The sequence below is a fragment of the Pholcus phalangioides genome, unplaced genomic scaffold (genome assembly GCF_987345545.1).
Source record: "Pholcus phalangioides strain wild (caught in Gottingen) unplaced genomic scaffold, Ppha-v1.0 ptg000012l_1, whole genome shotgun sequence".
NCBI lineage: Eukaryota > Metazoa > Arthropoda > Arachnida > Araneae > Pholcidae > Pholcus > Pholcus phalangioides.
The window spans coordinates 11,868,163-11,882,391 of NW_028301605.1; the positions used below are offsets into that span (position 1 = coordinate 11,868,163).

Genomic DNA, 14,229 nt, shown 5'->3' on the forward strand with positions numbered 1-14,229 from the left:
TTTGTCTATGAATTTCATTTTCCCAAAAAAAATTGCAACATGTTTTTTGTAACGGGGTAACAAATGTTTTTGAATAGGGAAAACACATTCAAGTTTCCTGGCAAAATGTATATAGCAAAACAAATTATTCAACCAGCTGATGAACCCAAAAAGTGGGGATTTGCACATTCATGTCTGGTATAAAGGGGACAATATGTATGCAAGTTTGGAAGCTCTTTTATATTTTTATTTCATTATTAATATTTATTTTGCAACTTTGTAGAATCTTCAAGAGGAGAAGGAAAAGTTGAGGACAGAAAATGAGAAATTAAGGAGTGAAAATGAACAAGCAACTTTATCTTACGACATATTGAAAAAAGAGCATGAGGAATTGCTTGTTCTCCTGACTGAACATGGAGATAAATTAGATGATTACAGGAGGCGGCTGAAAGCTTTGGGAGAAACCGTGAGTTGAGATTCATATGATAGCCACTGTACAATTTCTTAAACCTATGTAAAGTTCATTTGATTTCCACTTTCTTCATGAAACTGCTTCTAATATGGAAGAAGCGGATAGTGATATGTTTTAGTGATATGTTTTTCTTAAAATTTCCAAGTTTGAGATCAGTTTTGCTTGCCCTGGGAGGGGGAGGGATTACATGAAAATATCTGTTCAAAAAAGCATGAAAAGATTATCAGTAAAGTAGGTAATGCTAAGCATTAGTTATGAGATGACATGCAAGGGAGGGGTAGGCGTCACATATGCATTTTCACCATGAAGCATGAAAATTTTGAGAACCACTGTTCTAGATCAAAAAGTTGGGAATTATGTTTAAGGGTTGTGTTTTTGATGTTGCAAGTATGAAGAACTGGTTTAACAGGTAAATAACACATGTACTATTTCATCATGTTAAATAAACTGTCAAAAACTGTGGTTTAAACCATCAAAAACCTGAATGAATGCTTTTGGATAATGCTTTGAACACAGGTATGAGAAACATGATGAACACACATGGAGAAAATGGGGAGGAACTTAATTTTTGCATATTACAATGTTTTATTTTCAAACACTAATTTATTACTATAATGAAAACAAAGTATTAGTTATAATTTGAAATTTTGAATTTTTTGAAATACAAAGGGACTAGAACAGATAATATGAAATTTTTTGGTTCATTTTATACAAACTACTGGTTACCCTTAGTGGTGAGAGCACTTATACGGCCAACAAGAGACCCTGATTTGTCAACTATATACCATCAACTTCAATTATTATGAGAGAGACACATTATAAAAGGAAAGCTTAACAGAGTTTTATTATAGAGCAAAAATTATAGCTGGTTTAAAATTAAAAAAAATCACAGATCAGTTTAAATCACAACTAGCATTACCATCCACCATGATTTTCCAATGTCCAAATGAGAAGTCAAAATGATCAATATATGGTGATTTTTATTTCAATGTTACAAGCTTCCAAATGAAAATAGCACCTCCTGGACCACCTGCAGTTACTAAGTAGTTATCAGACATGAAACGAACGGAAGTTATTCCATGGGATCCTTGTTTTCTCTGATGATACATACCCTGATAACATGGGGGGGGGGGGGAAAGAATCAATTTTTTTTCCACACACATGGTTAGAATACTGTTATTAATGTTATGTAAATAGCAAATGGAACATGTAAGAAATCATGTTGCAAAAATTTTATTTCGATAATAATCACACGTAGGTTGCCAAGTGAATGTTCAGACCTGGTCCCAATACTTAAATAAAATAGTTACTGATTTTATCAACTCCAGTCTATGTCTGACATCAGATGGTGGAAGTTGCAAATTGCACGTTTTTATTTATGATAACATCTGACTATTGAACTCTTATGCAGGTGTAGTGCATGGTCATGGCATTTCTGATCGAAGAGTTTAAAACCTGCTGAAATTTTAATCTTTTACCACCATGTAGGGTGTGTCTGGTAGCCAACATGCTGCTTTCATTTGTGTTTATACCAAGCAAATCTATCTTGGGGTAACCCTCATCAGGCCCATCATTTCAACTTTTTCCGGGAGGGGAGTGCAACGAACATATATACAGTATATGTTACTGGCCCAAAGTTGGGCCACTTTGCAAACTGGCTGGCTCAGTTAACCCAGCCAATGTCTGAAATTCTGGCTTTCCTCTAGCTTTGGCCTAGCCCTCATATAATGATCTCTATGATTCAGGGTCATCGCTACATAGGCATATTTTTTGTGTGATAATTATGATCATTCATAATTAGCCATAGCTAACCCTAACGATCAAAGTAATATGATAGTGATTCATATATAGGGATCAACATATTCGTACATTGGCCGAGTCAACTTGGTCGGCCAGTTCACAAACCGGTCAACTTCAGGCTTTGACAGTGACATATATAAAGTAATTTTAAACTTTTTGTTCTCTAAAGAATAATCACTGAGTTTCAAATTGATGGCAAAGACATTCAAACAGTTCTCCAATGGTTTGAAGATCACTCAAAATAATTCTATGCTACTGGAATAAAAAAAAATTTGTGATTAAATCAGAAAAATGAGTGGACAAAACATGGCAAGCAATAGCGCAGATAATTTTAGTTTCTCATAAGTTGTCCAGAAATCAGACGGAAACTGGAAGAATTCTCTCGTCATATGATGTATATGTAAAATCATTCTCTCACAAAACTAGACAAAAAATGAAAAACATTATCAAAAAACAATTTTTTTCAAGACGCCATTTTGAATGTCAAACAAAAAAATAAAATCTTAGGGACACTTCTTTACCTGCTGATGAATTAAATATAGTCATTAATGAAGTTTGTTAAAAAATTCACGATGAAAAAAATTAATTTAAATTTAACAATGTTAAAAGAGAGATCCGACGAAATATTTTGCCTGTTTCAGCTCATAACTTGATATAAATGATTGACAATCAGAACATCTTCCATCTATTTTGGTAGCCCATTTACAACTTGGACAAGCAATGATAGTCCAAACAGTTTTTTTGTCAATTGAAATTTTTTTTGTATTTCTTGTTCCTTTTCGTCAAGTTTGTGTGAGACAACAGATCTCTAATTTGTCTTTGTTTTCCTAGAGCATGATATGCACTCTCAAAGCAGTCTTTTAGATGGAACATTACGGCAGCTTGATGTTGCGACCGAGAAACCTGAATATTTTTTATTTTTGTCAACCCTAACTTATGATCAAACCTTCCTTCTAGTTACTTAATGCCAGGAGAAAGACATTTTCATGTTTTGCAACAATGATAAAAGAAACTAAGCACATTGCAAAAATTGCAAACATGTGCTTTTCAGAAATAATAGATGTCTGAACGGGAACACATGGTTAAAGTGAAAATAATTTCCAATTACATATTTCTCCCAAAAAAATTCCAGGAAAAGGATATTTAATAAAAAAACTCGCCTCGTTTTTTTCCTGAATAAATCTAATTTGTGAATTAATTTAATTCTAATGGTTTAAAAATAGATTCAAGTGATTGCTACATTTTTTTTAACCATCTTTGCATAAAATTTGATTGGTGACAACTGATGTTTTAAGACTTGAACCAATGTTTTCCAAAGGGAAAGTAAACCTGGGCGAAATTTTTATTTGGCTATAAGCTATTGATAACAAATGTTTAGAATCATAAAGATTAAATACGAAAAAGCATACCGAACCTATAAAAAATATATTATTGAATTTTTTTTTTAAGACAGGAAGTTATTTTAAAATTGGAAAAATGTGCTGGGGACAGCCAGGAGAACATATTCCTTAAGAAATAAAAATTTGTTCAAGCAAATTTTAAAAGTCGGTTGATGAATAAATTATTATAGAGTGGCAACTTTTCTCAGAAATTAGATAGAAAGTGACAAAAAAAAAGTGTGGGAAATGTATTTAATGTGAACTGCTGAGGACACAATTTAGTCCAATTTCGTGAGAATCACCTATATTTCTGTATCCCAGAGGTAAAGGGCGCCATGTTGCGAAAGGTGAATTTTACTAGAGAGCAGTTTAGCGATTTTTTAAGTATGTCTTTCTATGGAGCTTGCTTTTTTTTCATAATGTGAATATCTCTGTTATTATTGGAATAGGACTTGGTGTCCTATACCTATGTGTAGTGTAACGAAAGTACTTCAAATTAATAGCGTTATCTCAACATTGACGAAAATGAACATGGTGCCCTTTACCTCCCTCATATAAATATAGAGAAGTGAAGGCCTATTGAAACTGTAAGTGGGGCTCTTTTCAGTTACTCGTTTGATGCAAGATTAAATTTAAACTCCACGAATAAGCGAGTATATACTTACTTCATCTGATGATTTGCATGGGTATTCATACACACGCAAGATACCATCTTTATCACCAGCTGCAAACAATTTCCCAGACTCGGACTTGTGACAACTGTAGTGAATTACTCTTTTTCTAGGCAAGCTGCTCCAGATACCTATGGCGAGAACACATATGTCTCTGATTGTGTGTGTGCGCCATGCATTTTTTATTTTTGAAGACATCGTGAAGAGAGAGAGAGAGAGACATAGACATCAACTAATTCTACTCACCAATTATATTGTGCCCAATGGTACATGTGTGTTCATTCCAGTCGATTGGATTTGATATACTGTCTTTTATTTTTCGTGCTTGAGCAATATCCCCTTTTTCAAAAGAAGAAACATTCCTTGAATTGGAAACACAAATAGAACTTGGCCCGTTCTTTTTACAGTAAATGAATGCAAATACTTACATAAAACGAGTTCAAAGAATTCATTGTCTGTGGTCACTGCTTGGAGTTTTTTATTGTCGAGAGACCAGTCCACATTCAGAACTTTGCTATCTCCCTGATAAGTAATCATTTCCAATATAGTAGAAGATACATAAGAAACTGCTTATTTAGTATGTACATTACTAAATATAGTCAAACTTGACATATAGTCAACTATAACTGAGTCTGGATATGGACCTTTGGGTATTATGCATAATAGCCAGTAGAAGTGAATGTTGTTAGTACTTAATAAAATTTATCAACAACGCTTGGGTACTATGCATAATCACTGGTAAAAGTGATGAAATAAGGGAAATTTGTCAAACCAAAATGCTCAGTGATTATGCATAATAACCGAAATGGAGTTATCATATTTACCGCAACGCACGCACGCATATATAAAGAGAAAGAATATTGTTTTCAATATTGCTTCATTTTACCTTCAGAACTGTAGATCTCTTGTACAGGTAACCTTTATTCTGTGTAGCATAGATGTACACGCTTCCATCTTCACTGCCTATGGCTAACCATTTCCCATCTGTAATCGTATATAATAAGCTTAAGTAATGCTAATTGGTCCGAGAAGGAACAAACGAAAAAGGCAAACTCAAGGAAAAAATATTAAAATCCTAATGCATTTCAACACACTATGTGTGCGGTCTTCAGAGGGCAAATGCAATCGCTATCACGCCTACTGGAGATCCCACGGGGGTCAGTTACCAAATCTTAACTTTTGGTTGCTCAGTTGAAAAATATGTCTAAGTCATTCAGGCCTATTTTTCCTCCGAGCAACCCAAGAGGAATCCCTGGTGAGCGTGGTAACGGTTATAAACTGAAGAAAAAAAAAACTGGTACAGGCATGCGTATACAAATAAAGAGATATGGAACCAATCAGAGTACGGCGCTGCGGTCGGCAACGAATATATAACACAATAAGTGTCTGGCATAGTTGTTAGATCGGTTACTGCTGCTACAATGGCAGGTTATCGAGATTTAAGTGAGTTTGAACGTGGTGTTATAGTCGGCGCACGAGAGATGGGACATAGCATCTCTGAGGTAGCGATGAAATTTGGATTTTCACGTACGACCATTTCACAAGTGTACCGTGAATATCGGGAATCGGGTAAAAAATTAAATCTACGACATCGCTGCGGCCGGAAAAAGATCATGCAAGAACGGGACCAACGACGAGAATCATTAAACGTGACAGACGTGCAACCCTTCCGCAAATTGCTGCAGATTTCAATGCTGGGCCATCAACAAGTGTCAGCGTGCGAACCATTCAACGAAACATCATCGATATGGGCTTTCGGAGCCGAAGGCCCACTCGTGTACCTTTGATGACTGCACGACACAAAGCTTTACGCCTCGCCTGGGCCCGACAACACTGACATTTGACTTTTGAGGACTGGAAACACGTTGCCTGGTCTGACGAGTCTCGGTTCCAATTGCTTCGAGCTGATGTACGGGTATGGAGACAATCTCATGAATCCATGGACCCTACATGTCAACAGGGGACTTTTCAAGATGGTGGAGGCTCTGTGATGGCATGGGGCGTGTGCAGTTGGCGTGATATGGGACCCCTGATACGTCTAGATACGACTCTGACAGGTGACAGGTACGTAAGCATCCTGTCTGATCACCTGCACCCATTCATGTCCATTGTGCATTCCGACGGACTTGGACAATGCGACACCCCACACGTCCAGAATTGCTACAGAGTGGCTCCAGGAACACTCTTCTGACTTTAGACACTTCCGCTGGCCACCTAAATCCCCTCATTATTGAACATATCTGGGATGCCTTGCAACGTGCTGTTCAGAAGAGATCTCCACCCCCCTCTTACTCCTACGGATTTATGGACAGCCCTGCAGGATTCGTGGTGTCAGTTACCTCCAGCACTACTTCAGACATTAGTCGAGTCCTTGCCACGTCGTGTTGCGGCACTTCTGCGTGCTCGCGGGGGCCCTACACGATATTAGGCAGGTGGACCAGTTTTTTTGGCTCTTCAGTGTATATATCTTTTGAAGTGGCGAGAAACGAAACCATGACCTAGAGCAGTGGTTCTCAACCGGGGGCAATATGGCCTCAGGGGGGCCCCTATGATATTCCAGGGGGCCACGGCTACTGATACTGGGGCCACGAAGAAGTTTGTGGAATTAAATTTTTTCAGTCACTCTGACTAAAAAAAATTTAATTTCAAACAAAAAATTCATAGAATATATTTTTCGCAATTTTTCCGCTATTCAAGTAACATTAACATGAGGAAGGAAATAAAAAAAAGCGTTGCATGTGATCTCGGTGGTTTTACGACTTGGGGGGGGGGGGCAGTAGGCCCTGACACAAACTATAGAAGAGGTTTAAAGCAAAATGGAGTAACTGTAAAAACAGAAAGTCGTGTGTGTTCGAAGACTTTTCATTCAAAGAGGGCTGCCATAAAGACAAAGCAGACAAAGATTTATTGACCATTCATTGACATTCCTTTGAGTGCTAGTAGTAAATGCAATCCAAGAAGTAGATGGGTGAAAAATGAAAACTTGTAAAAAAACCCCATCGTTTTCATGCTATTACAGACAGACGGATAGCCATCTAGTTTAGCTCAAAGCTATCTTCAACCGGCACTGAGTGGTCTGATCATTAATCATTTTTGTCGTACCACGGTCATTTTCTGCACACGAGGGCTAATTAGAACCCGGGACCCAGTGGCGGATCATGATTTTGGGAGGCCCCAGGCGCAACCTGAACTGGAGGCCCCCCCTATCAGGGGCGGATTAAAGGTAGGGGCTGCCCCCCCCCCCCCGAGAGCAGAAAAATTAAATGGGGAAAAAAATGTTTTCTACGTTTTTGACTGAATAACAAACTAAGAAAATAAATTTGCTTAAAAAAGGGGGAAAATTCAGAATTTTTTCCAAAAAAAATCAGAACCGTCCTGAAAAATTGAACACATGGTCACAACCACCGCCCCCACCCACAAATTTGCGTTTATCCACCACTGCACCCTTTTGGCCCTAATAAGAACGAGATGGTTCACTAAAATGAACAATATTATGAAAATCATAACTTTTTTTTTATTTTTGCATCACCGAAACCATAAACACAAAAATAAGATAAGGGAATATAATGATATTCTCTGGTACTAGATGAAAAATAATCACACTCCCATTAAAAAAAAAAAAATCACAGTAAAATTCTGCATCATATTTTTAGTAATCTAAGATGTCCGTCCTGGTGCCTTCAGCCACACGGCAAAAATGGAGATCCGTCATAGTTTTAGTAATTTAATATTACTGATTAATAAAGATTTGATAATATCTCAAATATAATATATTTGATTTGATATAAAGATACTGATAATATTTAATAGAAAAACATTTCTTCAATAGAGGGAATAGAGGGAAGAAATTATATCAGAGTAAATATTAGAATTATATTTTTAATGAAAGAAATTATTTCAGAATGAATAAAACTTAATGAAAGAAATTATTTAAAAAATTTTTTTTAGAAATTATTATTTTTTATTTGTTTATTCTATTTTATTTTTACTATTATTATATGAATTATTATTATTTTTTCTTTCAGCCACCTCGTTGGGCACTCTGCCTGTTGTGGCCTTTGCCTTTGTATTATTTGTATTCAGAGTGAATAAAAATCTTCTATATTATGCCCCCCCCCCCGTTTCGTTTAATAACGAAAAATGCCACAGTATAACATTGTGGCCCGCGTACTTTATAAAATGTTTCAATATGGCCTGCTATGCCTCAAAGGTTGGAAGACCCCTGCAGTAGACTCTCGCTAATCCGGTACGTATTAGACCACGGTGTGCCAGATTTTACCGAAATTGCTGGATTAACTTTGAAGAAACCCATTGAAATAATATATGAAATTTCGCGCAAAGACATAGTCAGGACTTGATCAGCAATTAAGAAATATTAGGACGTGTTAAGGGGTTAGGGCATCAGGAGAAAAGTGACACCACACCACCTAAATATCCTGGACTACTGGACGTGCTGGATTAGAGCACGACCGAATTCTCGAGAGACTACTGTAGTTGAATTGAAATGCTCAAATAAAAATTTATCAGATAATTTATATATTTTTAGTTTTGCTTACCGTTATTTTTGGAGATTCTGCAATCTAAATCCTAAAGGAAATCTTGAGGATCGGCATGAAAATTTTTTTCATTACAATAACACACATTACAATTACATTAACAATAAACACTTTTCGGTCTGACACAAAGATGTTGTCTACCCAAGCCTCCTTGATCAATCCAAAAATGTAGCTCTTTTTTTTAGAAAGAAGGAAAAGAAACCCCCCTTGATTTTTTTCAGCCGGGGAGGGAGTGTTAAAAGAGAAACAGAAAAATCACGTGATTCAGAATGCATGTCATTCAGCATTCATTTCAAACCCCACTTTTTTTTTGTCATATGGTCGTATGGTTCCAGTCATAGATTGCAAATGTATATGTTGTTTGAACCAGCTTATAGTATTTCATTCAAACAAGTGGGAGACAAAATCACAATAAGAGCTCTACTACATTCATTTTAATTAGTACGAGTGTCTCTTCCTGTCGATGTCGCCGCTTGCCGATAGCCATCTTGCCATCCATTATACTGTATACAAAAGCTTACACCCAAGCTGTCGTATTATTGGTGCCCATAAAAGCATTTAATACTGTGGAATGAGACATCTGTTTATGCCTTCACTCCAATTTTCATTTCGGACAGACATTAGGACCTGCTCTTCTCACCCCTCCTCCTGCTTGTGCTCGTAGGGAAATACTGTTTGAAAATGACCCTCCCTGAATGATCGCTTTACAACGTCTCTTCTTTCTTTGTCGGGGAAGAACTGGCCCTTGAGAGCTGCGTCTTGTAAATTGTTCTTTTCTTTCAGTTCAAAAAAAAGGGAGAGCAGATACTGTACTTAGTTCAAGAGCTTTGTTGTTACGCATGTAAATTCATATGTAGGATGAAGCACACAACTATTTGGAGGCCCCCCCGCTCTGCCGAGGCCCTAGGCGCGCGCCTCATGCGCCTGTGCGGTAATCCGCCACTGCCGGGACCTACAATTTATTGCGGATTCCGAACGGCAGGCTTTTTTCTTATACTCATCGAGAGGTTGGTGCGCTAACCCCCTCGATGGGAGACTCCCTGCGGTAGCAATTTTTCGCTGCGGTCAAGTCGCCATTTTTTGTTGTACCCCTGTGTCAATAAAGTTTTCTGACAAGGACGAACTGGGTATTGAACTCGCGGCACCTCTGAATTTGAGTGGTCTTATGGGGAATATATTTATAAAAATCGAATAAAGAACGATTGCTCTGGGGTATTTTTTTAATGAATTTTTGGGGAGGGGGGGGGGGTGCCAACACCCATTGCCTCCACTGAAAAGAAACAAAGTCGAATTCAGTTATAACGAACTCCAAAAGACCATTTAACATGTGTATGAGGAAAAATACCCGCGAAATTAAATTTTTTAAAACTACATTATTGTATAACTTAAGAAACTGTAAGGGGCCGTTCAAGTATTACGTAAGCAAATTTTTAGCCCTTTTTGACCCTCCCCCCTTGTCAGCAAAAGTAAGCACAACGCTGACCCCCCTCCCCCTTATCAGCAAAATTTCGCCATCAGCTCTGCTCCTCTGAAACCTAACACATATTGGTGGGATCAGAGACGTATACGGGGGGGGGGGCGCTCTCTCGTGTTAAGATCAAAAATTTATTTTTTTAATGCAAAAAAAAAAAGTTTTATAAAATTTAAAATTTTGGAAGAAAATACCTTTATATGTTGTTATAATCAATTTCTGTTAATTTCAATGTTATTTGAAGGCTATGAACTCAAAATTTGTCTTTAATAAATTCATTGCGACCCACCCTCTAAGCCATATAATGATAAATCACATAAAGTTCCTTGGCCTGTGGACCAAATATGGCCCTGGGAGTTACTTGATGCTGCCTGCCCTCTTCAAACCTAATTTTGTAAAAATAAACTAAGCGGCACGTTTACAGATCGCTTAAGTGTCTCGTGGTACAATTCCAGAACATTTAAGCGGCCCGTGGCATATTTTCAGATCACTTAAATGACCTGAGACACAGTTCCAGAACACTTAAGAGATCCGTGACACATTTAGGGAGCCCTTGAGTGACATGTGACGTAGTTTTAGAGCACTTAACTGGCCCCCAGTGCGGTTTCACATCACTCAAATTACCAGCGGCACATTCTCAATTATTTAAGTGATGCGTGGCACATTTCCAGAGCACTTAAGCGGCCCGGACACATTTCAAGATCACTTGGATCCGTGAAACATTGAGATCACTAAAGTGGCTCTGTAGGGCACTTATCAATAGGGGGATGTTGCTTCAATTGCCCACAAACTATCGAAAAGGTTTTCTCGTTTTTGGATGCCATTAAAAATATTGGAATTAAAAAAGGCCATTAAAATATTACCGCTGTGGTGGTCGAGTGGTTACAATGCCGGACTCGTGATGCGAGGATCCGGGTTCGAACCCCACAGTGGTGGTCGGCTGAAGTTGGTTTTCTGTGGTTCCCAACTTCAAGGCGCAAATGCGAGCCGATCTCCCCGTTAAAAAGTCTCGCCACAGAGAGCAACAGTCCTACAACGATAAATCATTCAACCATAACACTTCACTCATAGTTAGAAAAACTGGGGGCAGATGACAGCACTACACATAACAAGCATTACACCGAAACAAACTTTACGTCAGGTTGCACTACACGTACACTCACATTCCCGCATGTACCGGTTCGTTGGGGGGTTCCGCGGGGGGGGGGGTGCATGTGTGGTGTAGCAGTGGTAGGTAGGGACTCCAAAAAATGGCTCGGGGATCCATGATGTTCTTAAGTCAGCCACCTCGTTGGGCAATTTGCCTGTTGTGGCGTTGTATTTGTATTTGTATTTCATATTTTCATAAAAGGTGGTTGATGACGTAAGCATTATCCAAACCACCCCCCCCCCCCATCGATGATGACGTAATATTTGAACGTCCCCTAATTGCATAAATTAGCTGTTGTGTCTCAATCGCAAATGTTCATATGTCATTCCTTTCAATTTAACAGGAAAAACGTGATTTTAAACATATTTAAGACGGTCTTAACGTCATTTGGTTTGTGCTGATTGGTTTCTATATGCAATCCAAGCAGATAATGTATGGGGACTTCCGCTAAGATTGACACCACATTGGCCTACTAATGGCCTGCAACATGCCAAATAATTTCAATACAATTTTCCTATCCTGCAAGAACAATGTTGTGGACATTAGAAAAAAAAATCTAAAATAGCGTATGACGACATTTAAAGCAATTTAAAATCCGTTTATTTGAGACTCAATGCATCTGCTGATTTCACAGAAAAGTTCAATAAATTCTCACGTCTTCACTTTGAAATGTCCATAACCCGCTCAATGCGTATCTTTGTATAATATTTTTTTCCGTTATAACGGTATTCGTTAAAACGAGAGTCGACTGTATTTCGTCTCAAACTATTTTTTTCGTGCATATGCAGACTGAATGGGTAACAGGGCGTATGGCACTTTACTGGCGAGCCGTTAGTCATTGAGACATACCCATTGGGTATTACCCAACTAGAAAAAGTATCCGAATCACGTGCCCAACACAGATATGTCATTCATGTTGTAAGGGGTTGTATAGTTATAAAATAAAAATAAAAAACTTTTTATACCATCCCCGTGTGCCAAAGAACCCAATTAAGAAGTTGTTGCTCTGTCTTTTCCGATGGCAACTAAAATAATTTCACGTTTCTAAGAGCAATATTCACCGAGATATGCGAATTAAAAAATATGAGGAAATTTGGGGGGGGGAAACAGCATTAAATGCGGGTAAAATGGTTTCCCCGCATTTAATGATTTTTTTCCCAACTTTCTTCGACTATCTCAGTGAATATTTCACTTAGAAACGATGAATTTTTTTGTTGGAGACCGGGAAAACAACTTTCCAATTGGGTTTTGGGTGTCCACATAAAAAGTTAATTAGTTAAGTTTTATTTTAATAACTATGTAACCCCTGGCAACATGAATCAAATATCTGAGTAACATTATTTGGGTACTTTTTCCAACTGGAAGTGTGCCTCTAGGACCAATGGTTCGCCATTAAAATGCCATATGCCCGTTACCTATGCACTTTGTATATTAAATATAGTACAGACTATTACAAGTATATACTATTACAACTTATATGTGAAATATTGTGTTGTGTTTTTAAGCCAACTCGCACGTTGCTTCGTTCGCCTGCGAGAGAGCGGCCACATTATGAACCAAAAAGCCACTTGAAGGAAGCTTGTCATCCAACGAAATATCAGCTTTTCACCGTATCGAAATTGAAGTCAACAAATTGATAATTTTCTTATTTGAAAATCTGATTAGGGGTCATACAAGTATTACGTCAGCATCGAGGGGAGGGAGGGGGTTTCGGATTTGCTAACTTTTGATGATAAGGGGGGGGGCGTTTGCTTACGTCATCCCTTTTTGAAGATATGAAATATTCTAAGCTGCTGACGAAATTTTGCTGACGGGGGGGGGGAGAATGGGGGTGAGTGTTTCGCTGACTTTCGCTGACGGGGGGGGGGGAATGGGGTAAAAAATGGCTGGAAATCTGCTTACGTAATACTTGAATGGCCCTTATTTATATTTTACGATGGGCTTGAAATCCTGATAATGAATCATTGTTATGTTCACATGAACAGTTTTGTCACTACGTTACGCAATGACAAAATCCGTATATACCGGGTGACTCGAAATGTTGCGCCGTCCGCCAATAGCAGTTTTTTTTTTGTTTTTTTGCCTTGTAACATTTGCAGCGAATTGACAATGGCACTAACACAGTTTTAAGGGAATTAAAATTAATATTTAATACTCTAGAATACTTTAAGAAATTTATTTTTAAAAATATTGTTGGTGCTGCTACCTACTTTCAAAATCAGAAGTGCCTTATGTGGTGATGGTGAAAAGCTCAGGTATAAAAAACTGAATTCTTCATTCAGCTACGCTCCTTATAAATAAAGCTTATAAACAGACCTGCTGAAAGATCAAAATTCCAGTTCAGTTATTTTTTCAAGACCCAAGGAGACATCCAAAACAAAGTACATACCTCCACACAAGCAGACGACAGGTAAGATCGTAAAAAGTGAATTTCTCCACACTGCACTTTATAGTAATGTGCTGCCATCTAATGTCAAATTTAAAAGTGACTAATGTGGTGATGAAGTTCAAAGTGAAAAAACTATATTCTTTATTCCGCTCGGTTCCTTATAAACAAAGCTCGTGAACTGAACTGGAAATTTGAACTATAAGTTCGGTTATTTTAATTGAGCATAAGGAGACGTCCAAAACAAAGAGCCTCTTAATGAGCAGACGACAGAGAAGAAGTCGGTTCCCTACAAGCTAAGATCACATACAGAAACTGGAAGTTCGAACTGCCAGGTCAGTTATTTTTGCAGGACTCAAGGAGAC

General features: G+C 37.9%; 1 protein-coding gene across 1 annotated transcript in view; it reads right to left on the bottom strand.

The window, feature by feature from the left end:
- Positions 1-1,325: 1,325 nt before the first annotated feature.
- Positions 1,326-14,229, bottom strand: part of LOC149079590 (echinoderm microtubule-associated protein-like CG42247) — a 35,081-nt gene continuing 22,177 nt past the window's right edge. Inside the window, exons 14-18 of the mRNA XM_089240430.1 lie at positions 5,188-5,285; positions 4,730-4,823; positions 4,548-4,640; positions 4,296-4,432; positions 1,326-1,563 (exon numbers count right to left, since the gene is read on the bottom strand). Coding sequence (XP_089096556.1) covers positions 1,432-1,563; positions 4,296-4,432; positions 4,548-4,640; positions 4,730-4,823; positions 5,188-5,285 — 554 coding nt within the window. The 3' untranslated portion in view covers positions 1,326-1,431. The remainder of the gene's footprint in view (positions 1,564-4,295; positions 4,433-4,547; positions 4,641-4,729; positions 4,824-5,187; positions 5,286-14,229) is intronic.